This window comes from Hylobates moloch, unplaced genomic scaffold (genome assembly GCF_009828535.3).
Source record: "Hylobates moloch isolate HMO894 unplaced genomic scaffold, HMol_V3 SCAFFOLD_13, whole genome shotgun sequence".
Classification (NCBI taxonomy): domain Eukaryota; kingdom Metazoa; phylum Chordata; class Mammalia; order Primates; family Hylobatidae; genus Hylobates; species Hylobates moloch.
In genome coordinates this window covers 27,037,002-27,059,929 of record NW_026652288.1, presented here as the reverse complement: position 1 = coordinate 27,059,929, position 22,928 = coordinate 27,037,002, and the positions used below count along the sequence as shown (strand labels likewise).

The window sequence follows — 22,928 nt, the reverse complement described above, 5'->3', positions numbered from 1 at the left end:
TTCTTTGTCTCCCAGACTCCGTCTTGGGCTCGGACGCCGCCAGGGTTGCAGGTACAGACTCTCAGGTCTAGCTGGCTCTTCCGGCCCCAGGCGCGGCAGTCTGGCCGGAAAGGCCGGATTCAGCGATCCAGAGCGCGAACCCGGCCTGGGAGTCCGCCTCCTCACGGCTCCCGTTGAGGCCGCGTGGGAACCCGTTGGCCGCGCAGGCGCCGATCTCCCCTTTTTGACACTGCAACTCCCATGAGGCCCTGCAGCGTTCCTGGCGTCGCTGAAGACGCCCTGGAACTCGGCTGGCTCCGGAGGGCTCGGTGAGTCTGGCCGCGCTGCATTATGGAATACAGAGTCTAAGAGAAAACTAGCCCGGCACCGACTCCGGACCAAGCACACGTGTTTACCTTGTGCACTGGGGTGGGGGCGTCAGTGAAGAGCAGCTAACAAGATTTCGTCATAAGACCGCGACCAGACACGCGGCGCCATCTTCGAACTTAGACTTCCGGAAGGACTTTGGCGAGGGTGAGTGTACCGCCGCAGCGGGTGTGTGGGGGGCCCCACAATTACTCCTCCCCCTTCTTTTGCCATAGCACTAAGGTATTGGGAACAAACTCCTGGCTCCGCTCTTCTCCCAGCCACAGCAGCGCGCCTTTCAGCGTCTGCGCTCCTACAGAGCACCATCATGCTCCGTACTTTCCCTACTGTGGCCACCGTGCACCCCCCATCTCTGCAAGCCTCGGGTCTTGCCCTCCTCCCCTACGCGGTGTCGGTAACGCGGAAGCCTGTGTCCGGGCCTAGGCGCTGCATACATAGCGTCCCTCGAACTCGGCGAACCTACAGTAGTCCTTGTTAGAAAAACCAGGGCTCCTCTCCCGCACAGGCTAGTGGAGAAATCTGCCTTCACGCCCAGGACTGAAGAAGGGCAGGTGATGGCCCCCTAGAGTAGTTGTGAGTCAATCTTTTTCAGCTGTGTCCCAGCCTCTTCCTCGAGGAGGCTCTTTAACCCCGAGGGTTGTGCCCCGCGCGCTGCAACGCCATTGGCGTAGCCAAGGGCTAGTTGTGTTTCCCTGTCTAGTCCTTTTGTCCCGTGGCAAGTTGGCTGTCTGTTGGGGAAGTCAGGTGGCGACTTCAACTCCGTCGGAGGCAACTCACTTTGTTGGAGGGATGTACAGGGTATGGACAAACCTCTTTGTTCCAGAGGCATATACAATTTTAAGTCAATCCCGTGCCATCACTATTTTTGCAATCTTTTCTTATCAACTGTACTATTGTTTTCTGAATAGTTCTCTTTAAATTGACTTACTTAAAAAGTTTAAATGCATTAGTCTCGACCTAAACAATATAGATGAAACCGTGGGTTTCGTGGGCTATTTATAATTGTTTATGTAAGTTGAAATAAAAGCACTAGTCATTAAAATGTTCGTTTTCGTACCATTAAAATCATCTTGCATACCGCCAGTTGTACCCTAGGAAGACTTTAGGAAACAATATATTAAGCCAAGCAGTGTATTCAAAGTAATTTCATACTTAAGGTGCAGTGTTGTGTCATTATTTTTTCTTGGCTGGGGAGGTCAGGCTGGCATCCTGGAGCAGCATGGGAACCAGACAGATTGGGGTGCAATGGAAGATTTTAGAAACTCTAGTACGGATTTACTGATCATCTGTTCCTTTACTGTGTATCCAAAATTTGTACCCATCACATCCTGCTGCTGCCTTCCATGAGAAGTGTTTTTTTTTTTTGAGACGGAGTTTTGTTCTTGTTGCCCAGGTTGGAGTGCAGTGGCGTGATCTCGGCTCACTGCAACCTCTGCTTCCCGGGTTCAAGCGATTCTCCTGCTTTAGCCTCCTGAGTAGCTGGGATTACAGGCGCGTGCCACCACGCCCGGCTACTTTTGTATTTTTAGTAGAGACGGGGTTTTACCATGTTGGTCAGGCTGGTCTTGAACTCGCGACCTCGTTATCCGCCCACCACGGCCTCCCAAAGTGCTGGGATTACAGGCGTGAACCGCTGTGCCCGGCCAGGCAAATTATATGTACAGGCAATTCATAAAAGACATATGGATGTCCAATATATAGAAAGAAGTTGCTAACACCAATTATTATCAGTGTAAATAAATGGAGTGGGGAAGAATTCTTTCACCTATCAGACTGGCGAAAATTAAAAAGATAAGTAAGGGTATGATAAAATGGGTACTAATATACATAAATAGTTTTAATTTTGGCGAGCCGTTTGGTAGTATCAAATTTTGAAATGTGCATATTCTTCAGTGTAGTACAGTAATTCCATGTTCAGATGATTATTTGAGAAAAATAATTTATTGATGAATTAATGAAGAGATTTGTACTAGAATATTTATTTCAGTATTTTTTGCAATAGTTTTTTTTTTTTTTTGAGACGGAGTCTCGCTCTGTCACCCAGGCTGGAGTGCAGTGGCGCGATCTCGGCTCACTGCAAGCTCTGCCTCCCAGGTTCACGCCATTCTCCTGCCTCAGCCTCTCCGAGTAGCTGGGACTACAGGCTCCCGCCACCACATCCGGCTAATTTTTTGTGTTTTTAGTAGAGATGGGGTTTCACCGTGGTCTCGATCTCCTGACCTCGTGATTCGCCCGCCTCGGCCTCCCAAAGTGCTGGGATTACAAGCGTCAGCCACTGCGCCCGGCCTTGCAATAGTATTTTAACTCAATTGTCCATTAAATGAAGATTGTCTAAATAACTAATTCTATGGAATGCCATGCAGCTATTAGGAAGAATGAGATAAATATATGTATACTGAGGTAGAAAATCCTTTAAAAAAAAAAAACCGGAATCTTCCTCTGTCACTCAGGCTGGAGTGCAGTGGCTTGATGTCAGCTCACTGCAACCTCTCCCTCTGCCTCCTGGGTTCAAGTGATTCTCCTGTCTCAGCCTCCCAAGTAGATGGAATTACAGGCGCCTGCCACCACGCCAGGCTAATTTTCGTATTTTTAGTAGAGATGGAGTTTCACCATGTTGGCCAGGCTAGTCTCCTGACCTCAAGTGATCCATCTGCCTTGGCCTCCCAAAGTGCTGGGATTACAGGCGTGAGTCACAGCGCTTGGCCTAGAAAATCCTTAAGACGTGTATAGAAGCTCTCTTAACTGATTTCCATTTAGCTCCTTATGTTAACTGACATACCCTGTTTCCTCTCTAAATGCTTGAAGCTTGAAGGTTTTTCTCCTGTAGACCTGGTCAGTCTGCTTCCCCTAGTTGAGTTGAATGCTTGCCAAGAGTCATTGTATTGGTTCCCACTTTTTTTGAGACAAGATCTTGCTCTGTCACCCAGGCTGGAGTCGAGTGGCATGATCACAGCTCACTGTAACCTTGAACTCCTGGGCTCAATTGATCCTCCTGCCTCAGCCTCTCGAATAGCTAGAGCTACTGGCATTTGCCATCACACCCAGCTAATTAAACATTTTTTTTTTTTTTTGTAGAGACAGGGTTTTGTTATGTTGTCCAGGCTCCCACCTTTTTTTTTTTTTTTTTTTTTAATGTTTTGCTTTGTCTTTATACATACGTTATAGGCTGGGCGTGGTGACTCAAACCTGTAATCCTAGCACTTTGGAAGTTGAAGGGAGAGGATCACTTGAGCCCAGTAATTTGAGACCAATCTGAGTAAGATAGTTGAGACCCTGTCTCTACAAAAAAAAAATAAAAATTAGCTAGGCCTGGTGGTGTGTGCATGTGGTCCCAGTGACCTGAGAGGCTGAGATGGGAGGAGCACTTGGGCCCAGGAGGTCAAGGTGGCAGTGAGCCATGATCACACCACTGCACTCCAGCCTGGGTGACAGAGAAAAGAAATTTTAATATGAAAGAGTTATTGTTTCTGTTAAAACTAAGTTGACTGGGAGGCTGAGCTGGGTGGATCACCTGAGGTTGGGAGTTTGAGACCAGCCTGGCCAACATGGTGAAACCCCATCTCTACTAAAAGTACAAAACTTAGCTGGGCGTGGTGGCACATGCCTGTAATCCCAGCTACTCAGGAGGCTGAGGCAGAAGAATCACTTGAACCCCAGAGGCGGAGGCAGCGGTGAGCAGAGAGCATGTCACCGCGCTCCAGCCTGGGAGACAGCGTGACTCTGTCTCCAAAAAAAAAAAAAAAAAAAAACAGAAAACTAAGTTGAACCATAGATGGTTGTTTGCTGCTTTTTTTTTTTTTTTTTTTTTTTGAGACGGAGTCTAGCTCTGTTGTCAGGCTGGAGTGCAGTGGTGCAATCTTGGCTTACTGCAACCTCCTGCAAGCAATTCTCCTGCCTCAGCCACCTGAGTAGCTGGGATTACAGGGGTGTGCCGCCACACCCAGCTTCTTTTTGTATTTTTAGTAGAAACGGGGTTTTACCATGTTGGCCAGGATGGTCTCGATCTCCTGACTTCATGATCCGCCCACCTCAGTCTCCCAAAGTGCTGGGATTACAGGCATGAGCCACTGCGCCCGGCCTTTTGCTGCCATCTTTATAGTATTTTATATCAAGTAAAAGTTTTGTAAAAACAATTCTAAAAAAGTAAAGGAAGCAAACTAAAACTAAATTGAACGCTTTAGAAAGACAAAAGAGGTGAGTTTGCAAACAAAAAAGCTGCCAAATAGATGTGAATGAGACAACTGTAAAAATTTGAGGAAATTTTGTAAAACTCTGGAATTTTACTGCTCGTGAATTGCTTCTCAAGAAAAGTGAATGTTTCAAGAAAAGTGAATGTTTCAAGAAAGTAGTGTTGGAGCTGCTGAGAGGTCAAGTTGAATGAGGCTGAGAAATGTCCATTGGAATAATAATACAGTGATTATTGATGATTTTAACTTCACTGATGAGTTGGGGGACAATATGCTTGTTAGGATGATGCAGGGAAATTAAAATAATCAAAGAACTTTTATTTATATCTTAAACTATATACTTTATGTCTTAAAAGTTTGACTGTAGGAGGAGGAGAATATTAGTGGGAGGAGGAATATGGGGTAAAGGATTGTTATGTGTGAAGATGAGAATTATAAACGTATTTAAATGCTGTTTGGAAGGAGCCAATAGAAAAGAAATGAATAAACAATAATTCCAGTTCCGTTAGGATATGGGGGAATGGGACTAGAACACAAGTGAAAGGTTTGGTGTTAGAGAGTGAATGAAGGTTTCAGAGGCAGGGAGTGTTAGCTTACTTGGCAAGAAGTTGAAGTATCTCCCACCTAACGGGTTTGGTTTTATTTCAGAAATCAAAAGCAAAATCATTTGCAGAGAATCAGGGGATCAGAGAATGTGTAGGGGGAGAGCATGTAGGGGCTGACTAGAGAGAAAGTGGGATTGCCAGTGCTCAGCAACTTAGATTCACACATAGAAGAGTTGGATGGTTGAACTTACCAGGGCTTGAGTTTTGCTAAGCATGTGGAACAAGATGATGAAAAGAATATCAACGAGAATCTGATTGAAACGAAGGAATCTAAACTAGATAGGATGTGGCTGACATACAGAGAAATTGGAGAGATCAAGGGATAGCGGCTTGATATAGCTGGAGAATAAAAGTGATAGTGGGTAAGCAGTCTAGCTGTAATGATGGGAGATCAGATAGATGTCTTAGTGATTTTGGAGGTTAAGAGGTTTGGGTGATGACAAGGTTCAGAGAGTGACAGCAAAGTGAGTAGCTGCGGTTTAGCTGAATGTTCTAAGCATCAAAGGAACAAGATTTTTACAAGATGGGGGGAGTGTGGGACTGTTGGTCTGCAAGTGGCATTGCAGAGGAATTGAAGAGACTGATCCCACTTTGAACCCTGAGGTAGGTGGGATGTGAGTGAATGAGCAACCTCCACTTGAGAGCCTGGAAAGTGAGAAATTTCATTTTCTGGAATTTTTTGCATCCAAGATTCTGAATATGATTTAGGTTTTACACATCAAATATGCCCCTGGAGAACTTAAATTTGAATGTGATTTTAGAGAGGAGAGAGGCAGACCAGGAGGCATGTATTTGCTGATGCAGATTTTGGCAGTGATGAGGTTCTGGATCAGGAGCTAGAGAAGTGGCTTTCTCATTTAGTTAGGTCACTTTCTGATTACTGCAGACACAACTTGTTTATGGAGCCATTGGCTGTGGTAGGGGCTTCTTGATTCAGCAGGTGGTTTCCCATCATAGCAAATGTTTTGTTATTATTTTATTTTATATTTTTGAGATGGAGTCTCACTCTGTCGCCCAGGCTGGAGTGCAGTGGCGCGATCTCAGCTCACTGCAGCCTCCACCTCCTGGGTTCCAGCGATTCTCCTGCCTCAGCCTCCTAAGTAGCTGGGACTACAAGTGCATGTGGCACCACGCCCAGCTAATTTTTGTATTTTTAGTAGAGACGAGGTTTCACCATGTTAGCTAAGCTGGTCTCAAACTCCTGACCTTAGGTGATCTGCTTGCTTTGGCCTCCCGAAGTGCTAGGATTACAGACGTGAGCCACCATGCCCGGCCTGCTATTTTTTATTTTTAGATGCAGGGTCTTGCTCTGTCAGGATGGAGTGCAGTGCCACAATCATAGCTCACTGCAGTCTTCAACTCCTGGGCATAAGTGATCCTCCCACCTCAGCCTCCCAAGTAGCTAAGACTGCATGCAGTTGCATGCCACTACACTCAGCTAATTTTTTTTTTTTTTTTTTTTTTGAGATGGAGTCTTGCTGTGTCAGCCAGACTAGAATGCAGTGGTGCAGTCTCGGCTCACTGCAAACTCTGCCTCCTGTGTTCAAGTGATTCTCCTGCCTCAGCCTCCTGAGTAGCTGGGATTACAGGCATATTCCACCACGCCTGGCTAATTTTTGTATTTTTTAGTAGAGATGGGGTTTCACCACTTTTGGCCAGGCTGGTCAGGAACTCCTGACCTTAGATGATCCACCTGCTTCAGCCTCCCAGAGTGCTGGGATTACAGGCATGAGCCACCGCACCCAGCCTCAGCTAATTTTCAAAAAAAAATTTTTGCAGAGACAAAGTCTTGCTGTGTTGCCCAGGCTGATCTTGAGCTCCTGGCCTCAAGCGATCCTCCCACCTTGGCCTCCCAAAGTGTTGAGATTACAGGCATGAGCCACTTGCACCCAGCCCAGCATATGATTCTTGAGCCAGCAGCTGTAAATAAGAGCACCTTCCCAGTTTGATAAGCACTTGTTCCTACCAGCTGTTTTTCCCTCAACCCTCCTGATGATCATTTATTTATGCAAGTGTTTTTCAGCTTGAGTGTGCGTGAGAATCCCCTGAAGGGCTTGTTAAAACACAAGGTGCTGGCCCCCATCCAGAATTGCTGATTCGGTAGGTCTGGGGTAGAACTAGGAATTTGCATTTTAACAAATTTGCAGGTAATACTGATGCTGCTGTTTCTGGGGCCACACTTTGTGAACCACTGATATGAACTGTTTAATACCGTGTAGTGAATTCCTTTCTGCTTGAACTTATTGGAGAGGATTCTGTTCTATGCAACTGAACCAATATAGGGGGGAATATTTATTTTATTTATATCTTCTTTGTTCTTATCTACTTTGTCATTGATTAAAAGAAGTTATTCTGTGTCATGAACATTTTGCTTTATATCTTTTGATGCTGTTATTTGATGTTTAAATGTTCATGACATTTATATCTTTTATATGATTTGAAGTTTTATTCATTATAAACTACTCCTTTTTGGGCTGGGCACAGTGGCTCATGCCTGTAATCCCAGCACTTTGAGAGACTGAGGCAGGGGGGGATCATTTGAGGTCAGGAGTTCAAGACCAGCCTGGCCAACACAGCCAGACCCCATCTCTACTAAAAAATACAAAAGTTAGCCGGGCATGGTGGCACATGTCTGTAATCCCAGCTACTCGGGAGGCTGAGGCAGAGGTTGCAATGAGCTGAGATCACGCCACTGCATTCCAGCCTGGGCAACAGAGAGGCTCCGTCTCAAAAAAAAAAAAAAAAAAGTACTCCCTTTATTCCTATTTAATATTTTCCCCCTAAATTCGACTTTACTATTGTCATCAAAACTCCTCCTTTGTTTCTGCTTAGATTTTGCCCTGTACATTTTAGTTGATCTTTGTATTTTCAGCTTTTTGAGTTATTTTGTTTTAGGCATCTCTTGAAAAGCATATAGTTATTTGTCTTTTAAAACCAAATCAGGGCCGGGTGCAGTGGCTCACGCCTGTAATCCCAGCACTTTGGGAGGCCGAGGCGGGCGGATCACGAGGTCAGGAGATAGAGATCATCCTGGCTAACACGGTGAAACCCCGTCTCTACTAAAAATACAAAAAATTAGCAGGGCATGATGGCGGGCACCTGTAGTCCCAGCTACTCGGGAGGCTGAGGCAGGAGAATGGCGTGAACCTGGGAGGCGGAGCTTGTAGTGAGCCGAAATCGTGACACTGCACTACAGCCTGGGCAACAGAGCAAGACTCTGTCTCAAATCAAATCAGGCTGGGCACAGTGGCTCACACCTGTAATACCAGCACTTTGGGAGGCCAAGGCAGGCAGATCACTTGAGGTCAGGAGTTCGAGACCAGCCTGGCCAACATGGTGAAACCCCATCTCTATTAAAAATACAAAAATTGGCCGGGCGTGGTGGCTCACGCCTGTAATCCCAGCACTTTGGGAGGCCGAGGCGGGCAGATCACGAGGTCAGGAGATCGAGACCATCCTGGCTAACACGGTGAAACCCCGTCTCTACTAAAAATACAAAAAATTAGCCGGGCGAAGTGGCGGGCACCTGTAGTCCCAGCTAGGCAGGAGGCTGAGGCAGGAGAATGGCGTGAACCCCGGGGGGCGGAGCTGCAATGAGCCGAGATCGCGCCACTGCACTCCAGCGTGGGTGAAAGAGTGAGACTCCGTCTCAAAAAAAAAACAAACAAAAAACAAAAATTAGCTGGGTGTGGTGGCGGCCGCCTGTAATCCTAGCTACTGGGGAGGCTAAGGCAGGAGAATCACTTGAACCTGGGAGGCAGAGGTTGCAGTGAGCTGAGATCAGGCCACTGCACTCCAGCCTGGGTGACAAGAGCAAGACTCCATTTCGAAAATAAATAAATACAAAATTAAAATCAAACCAAATCTTTATTATTTTTTCTTTTGAGATAGCGTCTTGCTCTGTCTGCCCAGGCTGGGATGCAGTGCTGTGATCTCGGCTTCACCTCCCAGGCTCAAGTGATTCTCGTGCCTCAGTCTCCCGAGTAGCTGGGATCACAGGCGTGTGCCACCATGCCCAGCTAATTTTTGTATTTTTAGTAGAGATGGGGTTTCGCTATGTTGGCTAGGCTGGTCTCAAATTCCTGGCCTCAAGCAATCTGCTTGCTTCAGCCTCCCAACATACTGGGAATACAGGCATGAGCCTTTACCTGGTCCTATTCTTTCTTTTAATGGATGAGTTTAAATGATATGTGTTGTCATGATACATGTTTTTGGTTTTTTTGTTTGTTTTTTGAGACAGAGTCTCGCTTTATTACCCAGGCTGAAGTACAGGAATGCAATCTCTGCTCACTGCAGCCTCCACCTCCCGGGCTCAAGTGATCTTCCCACCTGCAATTCCTGAGTAGCTGGGACTACAGGTCCCTGCTGCCCACCATGACCAGCTAGTTTTTTTTTTTTTTTTTCCTCAGACAGAGTCTTGCTCTGTCGCCCAAGCTGGAGTGCAGTGGCACTATCTTGGCTCACTGCAACCTCCACCTCCCGAGTTCAAGCAATTCTCCTGTGTCAGCCTCCCAAGTAGCTGGGATTAAGACACGTGGCACCACACCCAGCTAATTTTTGTATTCTTAGTAGAGACAGAGTTTCACCATGTTGGCCAGGCTGGTCTCAAACTCTTGACCTCGTGATTGGCCCGCCCTGGCCTCCTAAAGTGCTGGGATTACAGGCGTGAGCCACTGCACCTGGCCCTGTTTTGGTATTTTTCTGTAGAGACAGGGTTTTGCCATCTTCCCCAGGCTGGTCTCAAACTCCTGGGCTCAAGGGATCCTCACACCTCTGCCTCCCTAAGTGCAGGGATTACAGGCATGAGCCACTGGGTCCTGCCCTAAACTCACCCTTTTATAATGACACTGATCTGACTGGTCAGGGTGGAGCCCTTGGGGCCTAATCATCTCTTAAAAGTCCCACCTCTTAATATTGTTACAAATGGCAATTAAATTTCAGCATGAGTTTTGGAGGGGATGTTCAAACCCTAGCTGTTGGATTTCACAATCCATTTGATGTTTTTGAAAGTGCAGGAATTTTTTGTTGGAAATTTGCTTCTGTTTTCTTAATCACTTCTTCAAAAGGGTACTCTTCATCTTTCTATCCTTTTTATTCTTTTGGTAATCTATGCATAGGTCCTTTTGGTTTGTGACTAATTTTGAATGGGGTAGTTCTGTCAGGGCTTCTTATTTATCAAAGGAATAATATAGATGGATTTTCACTGACCTTTATTTACCTTGGCAGTGTTATAATGTATCTTTAGCACATGTGTTTTCTTGTATCCTCAGAACCTGCCTCAGAGCGTTGGCCATTGCTATAGTTTATAATCTGGTTAGACTGTAGCTTCTTCAAGTGAGACAGTTGGAAGCTTTTATTTTATATTTCTTATGGGATTTGTATAAGCACACTTTTCCACTGAGACTGATGAATTGTTTATTCTTAAGGCGTATATAGATCTATTCGGTGTGGGGGGATCCCATCCTGGGATTTGAACTATATCTGCCCCTTTGTCACAGACAGGCAGGTTATTCTGGCCAAAAACTGGACCCTTGGAGAGTTCTGTGTTGCTTAGGTTTCGGGTTTGGTGGTCAGTGATTTATCTTAGTTTACTTTGGCCCATGGTTATACAACTAATTTTTTTGGGTTTGAAGAAAATGAAGACTCATGACAATTTAGTTAATTCTTCAATGTGAAAAGGTTTCTTGGCCAGACGTGGTGGCTTACGCCTGTAATTCCAGCACTTTGGGAGGCCAAGGTAGGAGGATCTCTTGAGGTTAGGAATTCAAGACAAGCCTGGGCAAAATAGCAAGACCCAATCTGCACAAAAAAATTAAAAACTTATCTGGGCGTATTGGTGCACATTTGAAGTCTTGGCTACTTGGGAAGCTGGGGAGGGAGGATTGTTTGAGCCCAGGAGTTAGTGGCTGCAGTGAGCTGTGATCACACCACCACACTCTAGCCTGGGTGACAGAGCGAGATCCTGACTCAGAAAAAAAAAATTTTTTTTTAATTTTTAAAAATTAAAAAAGGCAAGGCATAGTGGTTTATGCCTGTAATCCCAGCATTTTGGGAGACGAAGTTGAGAGAATTGCTTGAGTCCAGGAGTTTGAGTATGTAATCACGCCACTGCACTCCAGCCTGGGCAATATGGTGAAACTTAGTCTCTACAAAAAATACAAAAATTAGTCAGGCATGGGGTGCATGCCTGTAGTCCCAACTACTCAGGCGGCTGAGGTGGGAGGATCACTTGAGCCTGGGAGGTCCAGGCTGCAGTGAGCTGTGATTGCACCATTGCACTCCAGCCTGGGTTACAGAATGAGACTCTAGCTCAAAAAAAAAAAAAAAAAAAAGGTATCAGGATGGGCACGGTGGCTAACACCTATAATCCCAACAGTTTGGGAGACTGAGGTGGAAAGATTGCTTGAGCCCAGGAATTCAAGACCATCCTGGGCAATGTAGTGAGATCTCATCTCTACAAAAAATTTAAAAATTAGCCAGGCATGGTGATACATGTCTGTAGTCCTAGCTACTTGGGAGGCTGAGGCAGAAGGATTGCTTGAGCCCTGGAGGACAAGGCTGCAGTGAGCTGTGATCTCACCACTGCACCACTCCAGTCTGGGTGATAGAACAAGAGCCTGTCTCAAAAAAAAAAAAAAAAAAAAAGTGGCCGGGCACGGTGGCTCAAGTCTGTAATCCTAGCACTTTGGGAGGCCGAGGTGAGCAGATCACCTGAGGTCAGGAGTTCAAGACCAGCCTGGCCAACATGGTGAAACCCCATCTCTACTAAAAATACAAAAAATTAGCTGGGTGTGGTGACAGGCACCTGTTGTCCCAGCTACTCGGAAGGCCGAGGCAGGAGAATCGCTTGAACCTGGGAGGCGGAGGTTGCAGTGAGCCGAGATCACGCCACTGCACTCCAGCCTGGGCAACAAGAGCGAAACTCTGTCTCAAAAAAAAAAAAAAAAAAAAGAGGAAAAGCTTTCTTAACGTAATAGGATGTTCCTTAATTATCCCATAGCCTACCCATCACCCCCATCCAGGTGAAATATTGATAGCAGGGCACCAGAGAACTCTTTGACTCATTCTTTTTTTTAAAGACAGAGTCTCACTCTGTTACCCAGGCTGGAGTACGGTGGCATGATCTCGGCTTGCTGCAACCTCCGCCCCACGGGTTCAATTGATTCTCTTGCCTCAGCCTCCTGAGTAGCTGGGATTACAGGTGCCTGCCACCATGCCCAGCTAATTTTTGTATTTTTAGTGGAGATGGGGTTTCACCATGTTGGCCAGGCTAGTCTCGAACTCCTGACCTCAGGCGATACACCTGCCTCAGCCTCTCAAAGTCCTGGGATTACAAGTGTGAGCCACAATGCCTGGCCAACTCATTCTTTCTAAAAAATAAATTATTTATTTACTTGAGACGGTGTTGCTTTGTTGCCCAGGCTGGAGTGCAGTGGTGTGATTACAGCTCACTGCAGCCTCGACCTCCTGGGCTCAAGTGATTCTCCCACTTCAGTCTCCCAAGTAGCTGGGACTACAGGTGTGCACCACCATGTGTTTTTGTAGCAAAGGAGTCTCACTCTGTTGCCCAGGATGGTCTTGAATTCCTGGATTCAAGCCATCCTTCCGCCTTGTCCTCACAAAGTGCTGGAATTACAGGCATGAGCTATCATGCCTGGCCAGAAAATTATTTTTAAATGTTTTTATTTAAAATACCATACCCAGGCTGGAGTATGGTAGCACCATCATAGCTCACTGTAACCTCGAACTCCTAGGCTCAAGCAATCCTCCTGTCTTAGCCTTCCAAGTAGCTGGGACTACAGGTGCGCACCACCATGCGCGGCTAACTTTTAAAATTTTTTGTAGAGATGAGGTCTCCCTATGTTGCCCAGACTGGTCTTGAACTCCTGGCCTCAAGCAGTCCTTCTTCCTTGGCCTCTCAAAGTGTTGGAATTACAGGCATGAGCCATCCTGCCTGGCCTTTTACTTATTCTTAAATAAACGTATTCCTTGACTAATCTTTACAGAAAGAGATGTTAATATTAAGTATGCCTCTTCACTTGGGTCTAAATTTTGTAGTATCTGGCAGCTCTTTTTTGTAGTATATTTTAAGGAAGTTGTGTCCCTTTCCTGGATTCATGATAGACAAATTTTTCTCTCTCTCCTTTTTTGGAGTGTGTGTATGTCTGTGTGTGTGTGTTTTATTTCATTGGGTTTCAGAGACGGAGGTAAAATAATTGTGCATTCACTGCTTCATCCTTACAAGAAAATATATGAGCTTTAAATTAGATAATGTATGTATAGCACTTAGTATAGTGCTTGGCACATAGTTAGCATTTAATAAATGGAAGCTTTATGGCCAGGCACAGTGGCTCATACCTGTAATCCCAGCACTTTGGGAGGTTGAGGCAGGTGGATCACCTGAGGTCAGGAGTTTGAGACCAGCCTGGCCCACAAGGTGAAACCTCATCTCTATTAAAAATACAAAAATTAGCTGGGCGTGGTGGTGTGCACCTTAATCCCAGCTACTTAGGAGGCTGAGGCAGGAGAATCGCTTGAACTCGGGAGATGGAGGTTTTAGTGAGCTGAGATTGCGCCATTACACTCCAGCCTGGGCAACAAGACTGAAACTCCGTCTTAAAAAAAAAAAAAAAAAAAAGTGGAAGCTTTATTTGTTTACTTGTTTATTGTCTGCTGCACCAAAATGTAAGTTCCATGAGGGCAGGCACCTTGTCTGTCTTGTTTATTGTCACATCACCAGTTTCTTTTTTTGTTTTTGATTTTTTAATTTTTTTTGCTAGAGAAGGGATCTTGCTGTGTTGCCCAGGCTAGTCTCAAACTCCTAAGCTCAAGCTGCCTTCCTGCCTCAGCCTCCCTAAGTGCCGGGATTACAGGTGTGAGCCACCGCACCTGGCTCGTATTACCAGTTTCCAGAACAGTGCCTGACATATAGAAGGTGCTTAGTAAATATTGTTGAATAAGTGAATAATCAGGGAACTTGGGTATGAGTGTGAGAATGAGAGAGAAAAGATGGGGAAACAAAAATCTGAGCTAGTACAAATAGTTTTTGTCTTCTACTCATTTGTATGTCTCTGTATGCAGGGGCAGCCATTTTGGGGGGTGCTGATGGATACCTGCGGGGTCGGCTATGTTGCCCTGGGGGAGGCCGGCCCCGTGGGGAACATGACTGTGGCAGACTCTCCTGGACAAGAGGTGCTAAATCAGCTTGATGTCAAGACCTCTTCAGAAATAACCAGTGCAGAGGATTCCATAGAGATGTCATTACCTACCCCTTTACCTGGATTTGAGGATTCTCCTGATCAGAGGAGGCTCCCTCCAGAGCAGGAAAGCCTCTCCAGACTGGAACAGCAAGGTATGTACCTTGTCCTCTTATCTTTTTATTCCCCATGCGGAGCCTAAGATGAAAGAGAGCAGGTTGAGCTCATAGGATCTTACAAACCTGGCTACAGTGTAATCTTTTCCAAAGAGGTTTGAATTCTGGTCCCATCTCACAGACCCATATTCTTCTCTACAGATCTTTCTTCAGAGATGTCAAAGGTCTCAAAGCCTAGGGCCTCAAAGCCTGGCCGGAAGAGAGGTGGTAGGACACGAAAAGGCCCCAAAAGGCCCCAACAGCCTAATCCTCCATCAGCCCCTCTGGTTCCTGGTCTCTTAGATCAATCCAACCCTCTGTCCACCCCCATGCCTAAGAAACGAGGTCGAAAGTCCAAGGCAGAGCTGCTACTGCTGAAGTTGTCAAAAGACCTAGATCGGCCAGAATCTCAATCTCCAAAGAGGCCCCCTGAGGACTTTGAGACCCCTTCTGGGGAACGACCCCGCCGAAGGGCTGCCCAAGTGTAAGGATTGTGGGGCATAGCTTGGTGAAGGGGGGTTGGGTGAAGGGATCAGGGTGGGGCAGATGTTGGAGAGAGAAGACTGATGAGGTATTAGGTAAGCAGGGGAGGTGTCTGGATTCTAGGGACTTGAGCAGTCCTTTAGGCTCTTACCACAGCACTGTTAATGGTGTGTATTGCTAACTTGGTTTATCTAAGAATTACTGTCTGTACTTTATGTCCTGTGCCATTTTTCACAAGCTTTACCCAGCTCTTTACTGTTTTACTATCCAGTATATGTCAATATATATATGCTGTTCCATTCTTTCTCTTGCCCTCTGTGTTCTTTGACTGTGGTAGAATGAAAAATGTATTGAACTTAGAGTGAGAAGACCTGGGTTCAGATTCCACATTTGTTATCTCATTCATCTCGGCCAAGTCACATAACTTAGATTTCTGGTTTTTCATCTTCCAAAGGGGAAGGGGAAATTAATAGAGTTAATTGGTTAATCATGGGGTTATTGGGAGGCTCCATTGAGATAAAAATCAACCATGTCTGGAAACGTGGGTTCTCAGTTATATGTGAGAATGGCTGTGACTCTGTCTGTTCCCACAGGGCACTTCTGTATCTTCAGGAACTGGCTGAAGAGCTCTCAACAGCCCTGCCTGCTCCTGTGTCCTGTCCTGAGGGCCCCAAGGTGAGCAGCCCCACCAGACCGAAGAAGATCCGGCAGCCAGCAGCCTGTCCAGGTGGAGAAGAGGTGGATGGTGCTCCACGGGATGAAGACTTTTTTCTCCAGGTTGAGGCTGAAGATGTGGAAGAAAGTGAGGGCCCAAGTGAGAGCTCATCTGAACCTGAGCCTGCAGTGCCCCGAAGCACCCTGCGAGGATCTACTTCAGGGGTAACCTCAATGAACAAGAAAGTGAATGGGGACATAGTAGGATTTTAGGGGACCAGCAAGGTACTGAGAAAGGAAAGACAGCTTTGACCTGGTAACTATAATAGACAAAACAGGTTAAAGAAAAAAGGGTCCATTTCAAAAACAGTTGGCGTATTAGGGAGAGCGCAGAAGAAGGGGTATGATAAACAAGATTATTCATTCATATATTGAGTATCTATTCTCTGTTAGGAAACACAAACGTAAATAAGACAGTGTGTCCTGCCTCACAAGTTCACAGTGTAATCAGCACTACCCTAGGAATGAACAAAATGATTTAGGCATATAGAGGAAGGGTAATTAACTGCTTAGGCTTCACAGAGGAATGATAGTTGAATTGCTTCTTGAAGGATAAGTAGAAGTTTGCCAGAGAGGATGGTTTTCCCATAAATTGATTATGGCTGGAGCATAGAGCCTGGAGTAAAGTTGTAGGCGAGATTAAACTGGAGAATATGAAAGGACATAGACCGATAGGAACCAGCAAATATTGTTTTTGTTTATGTTTTTTTTTCGGTGGTAAAATGTATATAACATAAAATTTGCCATTTTAACCATTTAAAAATACACAATTCAGGCCAGGCATGGTGGCTTATGCCTGTAATCCCAGCACTTTGGGAGGCCAAGGCAGGTGGATCACCCGAGGTCAGGAGTTTGAGACCAGCCTGACCAATATGGTGAAACCCTGTCTCTACTAAAAATACAAAAATTAGCCAGGCATGGTGGTGCACACCTGTAGTCCCAGCTACTTGGGAGGCTGAGACAGGAGAATCACTTAAACCCGGCAGGCAGAGGTTGCAATGAGCTGAGATCATGCCACTGCACTCCAGCCTGGGTGAGAGAGTGAGACTCCATCTCAAAAACAAAACAGAACAAAACAAAACACACAATTCAGTTGTACAGAAACTCTGTACAATGAACATTTTTAAGTAGAAAAATAACATCAGTTTGGAAAATAGGTCAAACTCTAGTTGACAGAAGACAGTTTTGCCAGGCACGGTGGCTCACGCCTGTAATCCTAGCACTTTGGGAGGCCAAGGCGGGCGGATCACAAGGTCAAGAGTTCGAGACCAGCCTGGCCAACATAGTGAAACCCCATCTTTACTAAAAATAAAAAAAAATTAGCTGGGTGTGGTGGCGCACGCCTGTAATCCCAGCTACCCAGGAGGCTGAGGCAGGAAAATCGCTTGAACCCAGGAGGCGGAGGTTGCAGTGAGCTGAGATTGCACCATTGCACTCCAGCCTGGGTAACAGTGTGAAACTCTGTCTCAAAAAAAAAAAAAAGTTTCAATTATCCAGGTAAGAGATAGTGAGGTCCTAAATCAAGCAGTGAAGGAAGAGAAGAGCAGGGAGGGGGCAGATTCAAAAGATATGTAAGAGGCCAGGTGCGGTAGCTCACACCTGTAATCCTAGCACTTTGGGAAGCCAAGGCAGGTGGATCACTTGAGGCCAGGAGTTTGAGACCAGCTTGGCCAACATAGTGAAACCCTGTCTCTACTAGAAATACAAAAATAATTAGCTGGGTGTGGTGGCATATACCTGTAGTCCCAGCTACTGGGGAGGCTGAGGCAGGAGAATCCCTTGAACCCTGTAGGCAGAGGTTGCAGTGAGTTGAGATTGCGTCATTGCACTCCAGCCAGATTCTGTCTTTAAAAAAAGAAGAGATATGTAAGGTAATTTTTTATTTTTTATTTTTGTAATTCTTTTGTTTCTGTATTCTCTCACAGAATGGAATATGTAAGAGAATTAAGGGTATTTGGCAATTGAAGGGAGGGGGAGGAAGTCGAATAGCAGTTTCCAGCTTACATGGTGGCATCATGCACTGAACCTGGGAACACGAAAAGGGTGAGGGATGTGGGAGGGGCAAAGGTGGGGAGGGGAGAAGATGAATTCACTTTCTTTTTTCCTTTTTCTTTTTTTTGAAACAGAGTCTTGCTCTGTCGCCCAGGCTGGAGTGCAGTGGAGCAATCTCAGCTCACCGCAACCTCCACCTCCTGGGTTCAAGTGATTCTCCTGCCTCGGCTTCCCAAATAGCTGGAATTAAAGGCACGCATCACCACACTCAGCTAACTTTTGTATTTTTAGTAGAGATGGGGTTTCGCCATGTTGGCCAGGCTGATCTTGAATTCTTGACCTCAAGTGATCTGCCTGCCTTGGCCTCCCAAAGTGCTGGGATTACAGATGTGAGCCACCACACCTGACAGAATTCACTTTCTGACATGTTGAGTTTGAGGTGCCCATTGGCCATGGGTCATTCTGCTGGAGATGTCTGATCACCAGTTGCATATATGAGACCAGTGCCTTACTTGCCTCATGTGCAACATTTAAGGGAGAACAGAAACCCTCAGTAATTGAGATAAATGCTATTTTGATGCAACATTTAAAAAAATCAATGCAATAAATCATGGATATTTCATTCCATGATGAACACAATATCAAAATTTTAAATAAAGACAGGATCTTTACTGATTTTTTTAACTGATTACTGTTTTTTTTTTTTTTTTTGAGATGGAGTCTCGCACTCTCACCCAGGCTGGAGTGCAGTGGCGCGATCTCGGCTCGCTGCAAGCTCCGCCTCCCGGGTTCACGCCATTCTCCTGCCTCAGCCTCTCCGAGTAGCTGGGACTACAGGCGCCCGCCACCACGCCCGGCTAATTTTTTGTATTTTTAGTAGAGACGGGGTTTCACCATGGTCTCGATCTCCTGACCTCGTGATCCGCCCGCCTCGGCCTCCCAAAGTGCTGGAATTACAAGCGTGAGCCACTGCGCCCGGCTTAACTGATTACTGTTTTTTTCCATTTGCCTCATGCCCTAATATGGCTTGCCACAACACTGTCTAGAACTTGTAGAGGAGTTGAGACTGAGTCAGGTTTACATTACGGAGATGTAAACTTGATAATCAGGCATAAAGATGGTAGTCAAGCTGGGTTTGGTGGTATGCATTTGTACCTCCTGAGTGTACTTCGAACTACTCAGGAGGCTGAGGCAGATTGCTTGAGCCCAGGAGTTCAAGTCTGGCATGGGCAACACAGCAAGACCCTGCCTCTAAATTTTAAAAAAGGCCAGGTGTGGTGGCTCACACCTGTAATCCCAGCACTTTGGGAGGCCGAGGGGGAAGGATCGCTTGAGCCCAGGAGTTCAAAACCAGTCTGGGCCATGGTGAAACCTTGTCTTTACAAAAAAATACAAAAAAAATTATCCAGGTGTGGTGGGGTGTGCCTGTAGTCCCAGCTACTCAGGAGGCAGAGGTGAGAGGATTGCTTGAGCCCAGGAGGCAGAAGCTGGGGCTGCAGTGAGCCAAGATTGCGCCACTGCACTCCAGCCTGGGCAACAGAGTGAGACCCTGTCTCAAAAACAACAAACAAACAAACAAACAAAAAGACAGTAGTCAAAGCCATGGGACATGAGATGAGATTACCAGGAGTGTGTGTGTGTCTGCCTGTGTAGAGGGACGAGAAGATGACAGGAACTCTGGGGAATACCATCATCGAGGAGACCTGTCAAGAAGGGAGAACCTGTGAAGGAATATTAAGAGAGGGGAGAGGAGTAAGGGAGACTATTCCATAGGGCGGGAGTTTCAAAGAGGCGTAAGGGAATCCTGTGAATCAAATGCCATGGAGATGTTGAGGAAACTGAACAGAAAATAGGTAACAGATTTTGCATTTTTGATGGAGGAGTAGAGCAGAAGGTGAAGAAGTCATTATAATGGTTGAAACACATATCTTTTAAGATGCTGATAGGGCAGTGATTGGAGGGGGAAGTATTGCCAAAGAAGAGAAAAACTGGGAAAGAGCTGTCTCTGGGACTTTGTCCAACCTGTAGAATTCGTTCCCTTATATTTTCTTCAATTTGATCCTCAGAAGCAGAAGCCACACTGCCGGGGAATGGCTCCCAATGGCTTACCAAATCACATCATGGCTCCTGTTTGGAAGTGCCTCCATCTCACCAAGGACTTGTGAGACTTGGGGACGGGGGGCTGGGGATAATAAAGGGGTGGTAGAGGAGTGCAAGGACGGTAATGAAGTGGGGCCGTGGGAAGGAGAAGCACTCATGGGTGGAATACCATGATGACATTCATTACTAAAAAGCACTGCTGTAGAGACAAGAGCACTAGAACTCTTTAATTAAAGTGAAATAAAATGAAAGGCTGTTTCTCAGCTGTGCTAGCCACATTTTAGGTGCTCAGTAGCTAATTGGAGCTAGCAACTGGCATATTGGGCAGCAAAGATAATGGATCATTTCCATCCCCACAGAAAGTTTTATTGGACTGTGCTGCTCTAGAATCCCTCCTCCTTCATTAATGCTTCTTCTGTTTCTCCAGCCGAGAGCAGAAACATTCATACTGGGAGTTTGCTGAATGGATTCCTTTAGCCTGGAAGTGGCACTTGTTATCTGAGCTGTAAGTTGAAGCAACATCTCTGAAGCTTAGGAAGGGTGACACTACTGGAGACGAAAGGGTGACAGAGGCTCTATAATGGGAACCCTGAGATGGGTGAAACGCTTCCAAATTTAGACTGTTCCCTTTGTCTTCCCCTAGTGAGGCCGCTCCCTACCTGCCCCAGGAGGAGAAGTCTCCATTGTTTTCTGTACAACGTGAAGGGCTACCTGAAGATGGCACCCTCTACCGAATAAACAGGTGAAGACTGCACATCCACCCTTTTTTCTGATTCTAGGAGCCAGAAACAAGAAAAATGAATGTTGAAAGAGATGACAGATAAGTCCTGTCTTTCCCCTGATGCTGGTTCAGTTGGTCCCAAGAATAAGAGTGCTGGCTAGAGCTGGTCAGTTGTCTCTGATTTGTAGTGTTCATTACTGGCAGGCTGAGGGAAGCTAGAGAGATTTAGGGGCCAAAGCAGTTCACAAGGTTACATCTACTCAGATAGACCTGGACAGACTAGCCTTAGGGAGAATACTATAGTATTCCAGAATGAACAGCCCTGAAGATGAGCTGGAGCTAGACAGACTTTGGAGGCCGGGCGTGGTGGCTCACGCCTGTAATCCCAGCACTTTGGGAGGCCAAAAAGGGAGGATTACTTGAGCCCACGAGTTCAAGACCAGCCTAGGCAACATAGCAAGACCCCTATCTCTACAAATAATTTAAAAATTAGTGGGGTATGAAAAATTAGTGGGGTGCCGGGCGCGGTGGCTCACGCCTGTAATCCCAGCACTTTGGGAGGCCGAGGCGGGCGGATCATGAGGTCAAGAGATCGAGACCACAGTGAAACCCCGTCTCTACTAAAAATACAAAAAATTAGCTGGGCGCAGTGGTGGGCGCCTGTAGTCCCGGCTACTCGGGAGGCTGAGGCAGGAGAATGGCGGGAACCCGGAAGGCGGAGCTTGCAGTGAGCCGAGATCGCGCCACTGCACTCCAGCCTGGGCGACAGAGTGAGACTCCGTCTCAACAAACAAAACAAAAAACAAAAAACAAAAAAAAAAAAAAGAAAAATTAGTGGGGTATGGTGGCATGTGCCTATAGTCCCAGCTACTCCAGAGGCTGAGGTGGGATAACCACTTGAGCCTAGGAGGTCAAGGCTGCAGTGAACCGTCGATCATGCCACTACACTCCCTCCTGGGTGACAGACCCCGTCTCAAATAATAATAAGACAGACTTTGGGAAGCAAAGGAGGAAGATACAAGTGGTAGTCAAGGACTGTTCTCACTTGTAAACTGTTTTTGATATTCAGGCTCTTGCTTGAGCCAGTTCATACTGGCTCTGGGTGGAGCACCCATTCAGTCCTCATTACCTTTCATTAATTCCTTTCTTCATCCCATCTTTGATTTTTCTCTAGATTTAGCTCGATCACAGCACATCCAGAGCGCTGGGATGTGTCCTTCTTCACGGGGGGACCGCTCTGGGCTCTGGACTGGTGCCCAGTGCCAGAGGGGGCCGGAGCCTCCCAATATGTGGCTCTTTTCTCCAGCCCTGACATGAATGAGACACACCCACTGAGCCAGCTTCATTCGGGTCCTGGGCTGCTCCAGCTCTGGGGCCTTGGGACTTTGCAGCAAGAAAGCTGGTGAGGTGGGGTTGGACACTGCCATGGGAGGGTGGTTGAGGACAGCAGGATGGGTTCTGGACAGGATAGGGGGAAGGGCTTGGATTGGGCTGAGACAAGGGGAGCTTACCTCTGGAAGCCGTATGTCCCTTCTTCCTACCCACCATCCCCACATGCTCTCTCTCCAGTCCTGGCAACAGGGCCCACTTTGTCTATGGCATTGCTTGTGACAACGGCTGCATCTGGGACCTCAAGTTCTGCCCAAGTGGAGCATGGGAACTTCCAGGCACCCCTCGGAAGGTACTTCCCAGTCAACTGTGGGATGGCCCTAGGACTCAAAGCCAGGACAAAGAGGCCCTGGGAATTCTTAGAGTTGAAGGAAGGAAGGTTGGAGTGTGGTGGATGGAGTTTTTCCAGCAACTTCATACAGTATTTTCAGGGACTAGAACCTCAAAGGTTTTCTGTGAGTCAACTGAAGGCAGCAAGCCTCAGCATACCTTTTACCCTTTAGGCTCCTCTCCTGCCCCGGTTGGGTCTCTTGGCTCTGGCCTGCTCAGACGGGAAAGTACTGCTATTCAGTCTACCCCATCCGGAGGCCCTGCTGGCTCAGCAACCCCCAGGTGAGTAGCACAGCAAGGAGAATGGGGCTGCTGTAGTGGTGGTCAGAGCATAGCAGGGCCTGTCTATCTCCCTGGAAACTCCTCTGGGCCAGTCTCTCTAGCACAAAGCCTTACTCAGCCACACACACACCCTGCATTGTGACTCAAGTTTGTTCTCGAGGCCTCTCTCTTTTGCAGTCTTAACAGCTGTACTCTTTCAGCACATTTTCTTTTATCTCCCCCATCTTCCCTCTTCTGTGCTCTTGGGACTTTTCCTCCTCTTGCTGCCACAGGTAACTGGCTGTGTAAAGAGCTGCTGAGGGCTTGGGCTGATGGATAGGGCCCATCTCCCCTGCCATACTCTTGTTCCCCCAATCCTGTTCTTAGCCTCTCCTGCCCTTACCCCCACACAAACACAATCTTTTGTT

General features: G+C 46.6%; 1 protein-coding gene and 2 long non-coding RNA genes across 4 annotated transcripts in view; 1 reads left to right on the top strand and 2 right to left on the bottom strand.

Annotated features, from left to right (window-relative positions):
• Positions 1-258: 258 nt before the first annotated feature.
• The window catches only part of GTF3C2 (general transcription factor IIIC subunit 2), a 31,655-nt gene continuing 8,985 nt past the window's right edge, over positions 259-22,928 (top strand). Inside the window, exons 1-10 of one of the 2 annotated variants that reach the window (XM_032172528.2) lie at positions 259-1,164; positions 14,240-14,510; positions 14,673-14,994; positions 15,587-15,872; positions 19,766-19,860; positions 20,227-20,304; positions 20,443-20,541; positions 21,695-21,922; positions 22,090-22,201; positions 22,413-22,521. In XM_032172528.2, coding sequence (XP_032028419.1) covers positions 1,156-1,164; positions 14,240-14,510; positions 14,673-14,994; positions 15,587-15,872; positions 19,766-19,860; positions 20,227-20,304; positions 20,443-20,541; positions 21,695-21,922; positions 22,090-22,201; positions 22,413-22,521 — 1,609 coding nt within the window. In that variant the 5' untranslated portion in view covers positions 259-1,155. The remainder of the gene's footprint in view (positions 1,165-14,239; positions 14,511-14,672; positions 14,995-15,586; positions 15,873-19,765; positions 19,861-20,226; positions 20,305-20,442; positions 20,542-21,694; positions 21,923-22,089; positions 22,202-22,412; positions 22,522-22,928) is intronic. The other variant, XM_058426346.1, reaches the window with a different exon arrangement.
• Positions 15,637-22,545, bottom strand: LOC131380963 (uncharacterized). The gene is made up of 3 exons (XR_009209304.1): positions 22,399-22,545; positions 17,445-17,552; positions 15,637-15,777 (listed from the first exon to the last, which is right to left on the bottom strand). It is a non-coding gene; the product is annotated as an uncharacterized LOC131380963 (long non-coding RNA).
• On the bottom strand, positions 19,917-21,828 carry LOC131380962 (uncharacterized). The gene is made up of 3 exons (XR_009209303.1): positions 21,650-21,828; positions 20,459-20,574; positions 19,917-20,348 (listed from the first exon to the last, which is right to left on the bottom strand). It is a non-coding gene; the product is annotated as an uncharacterized LOC131380962 (long non-coding RNA).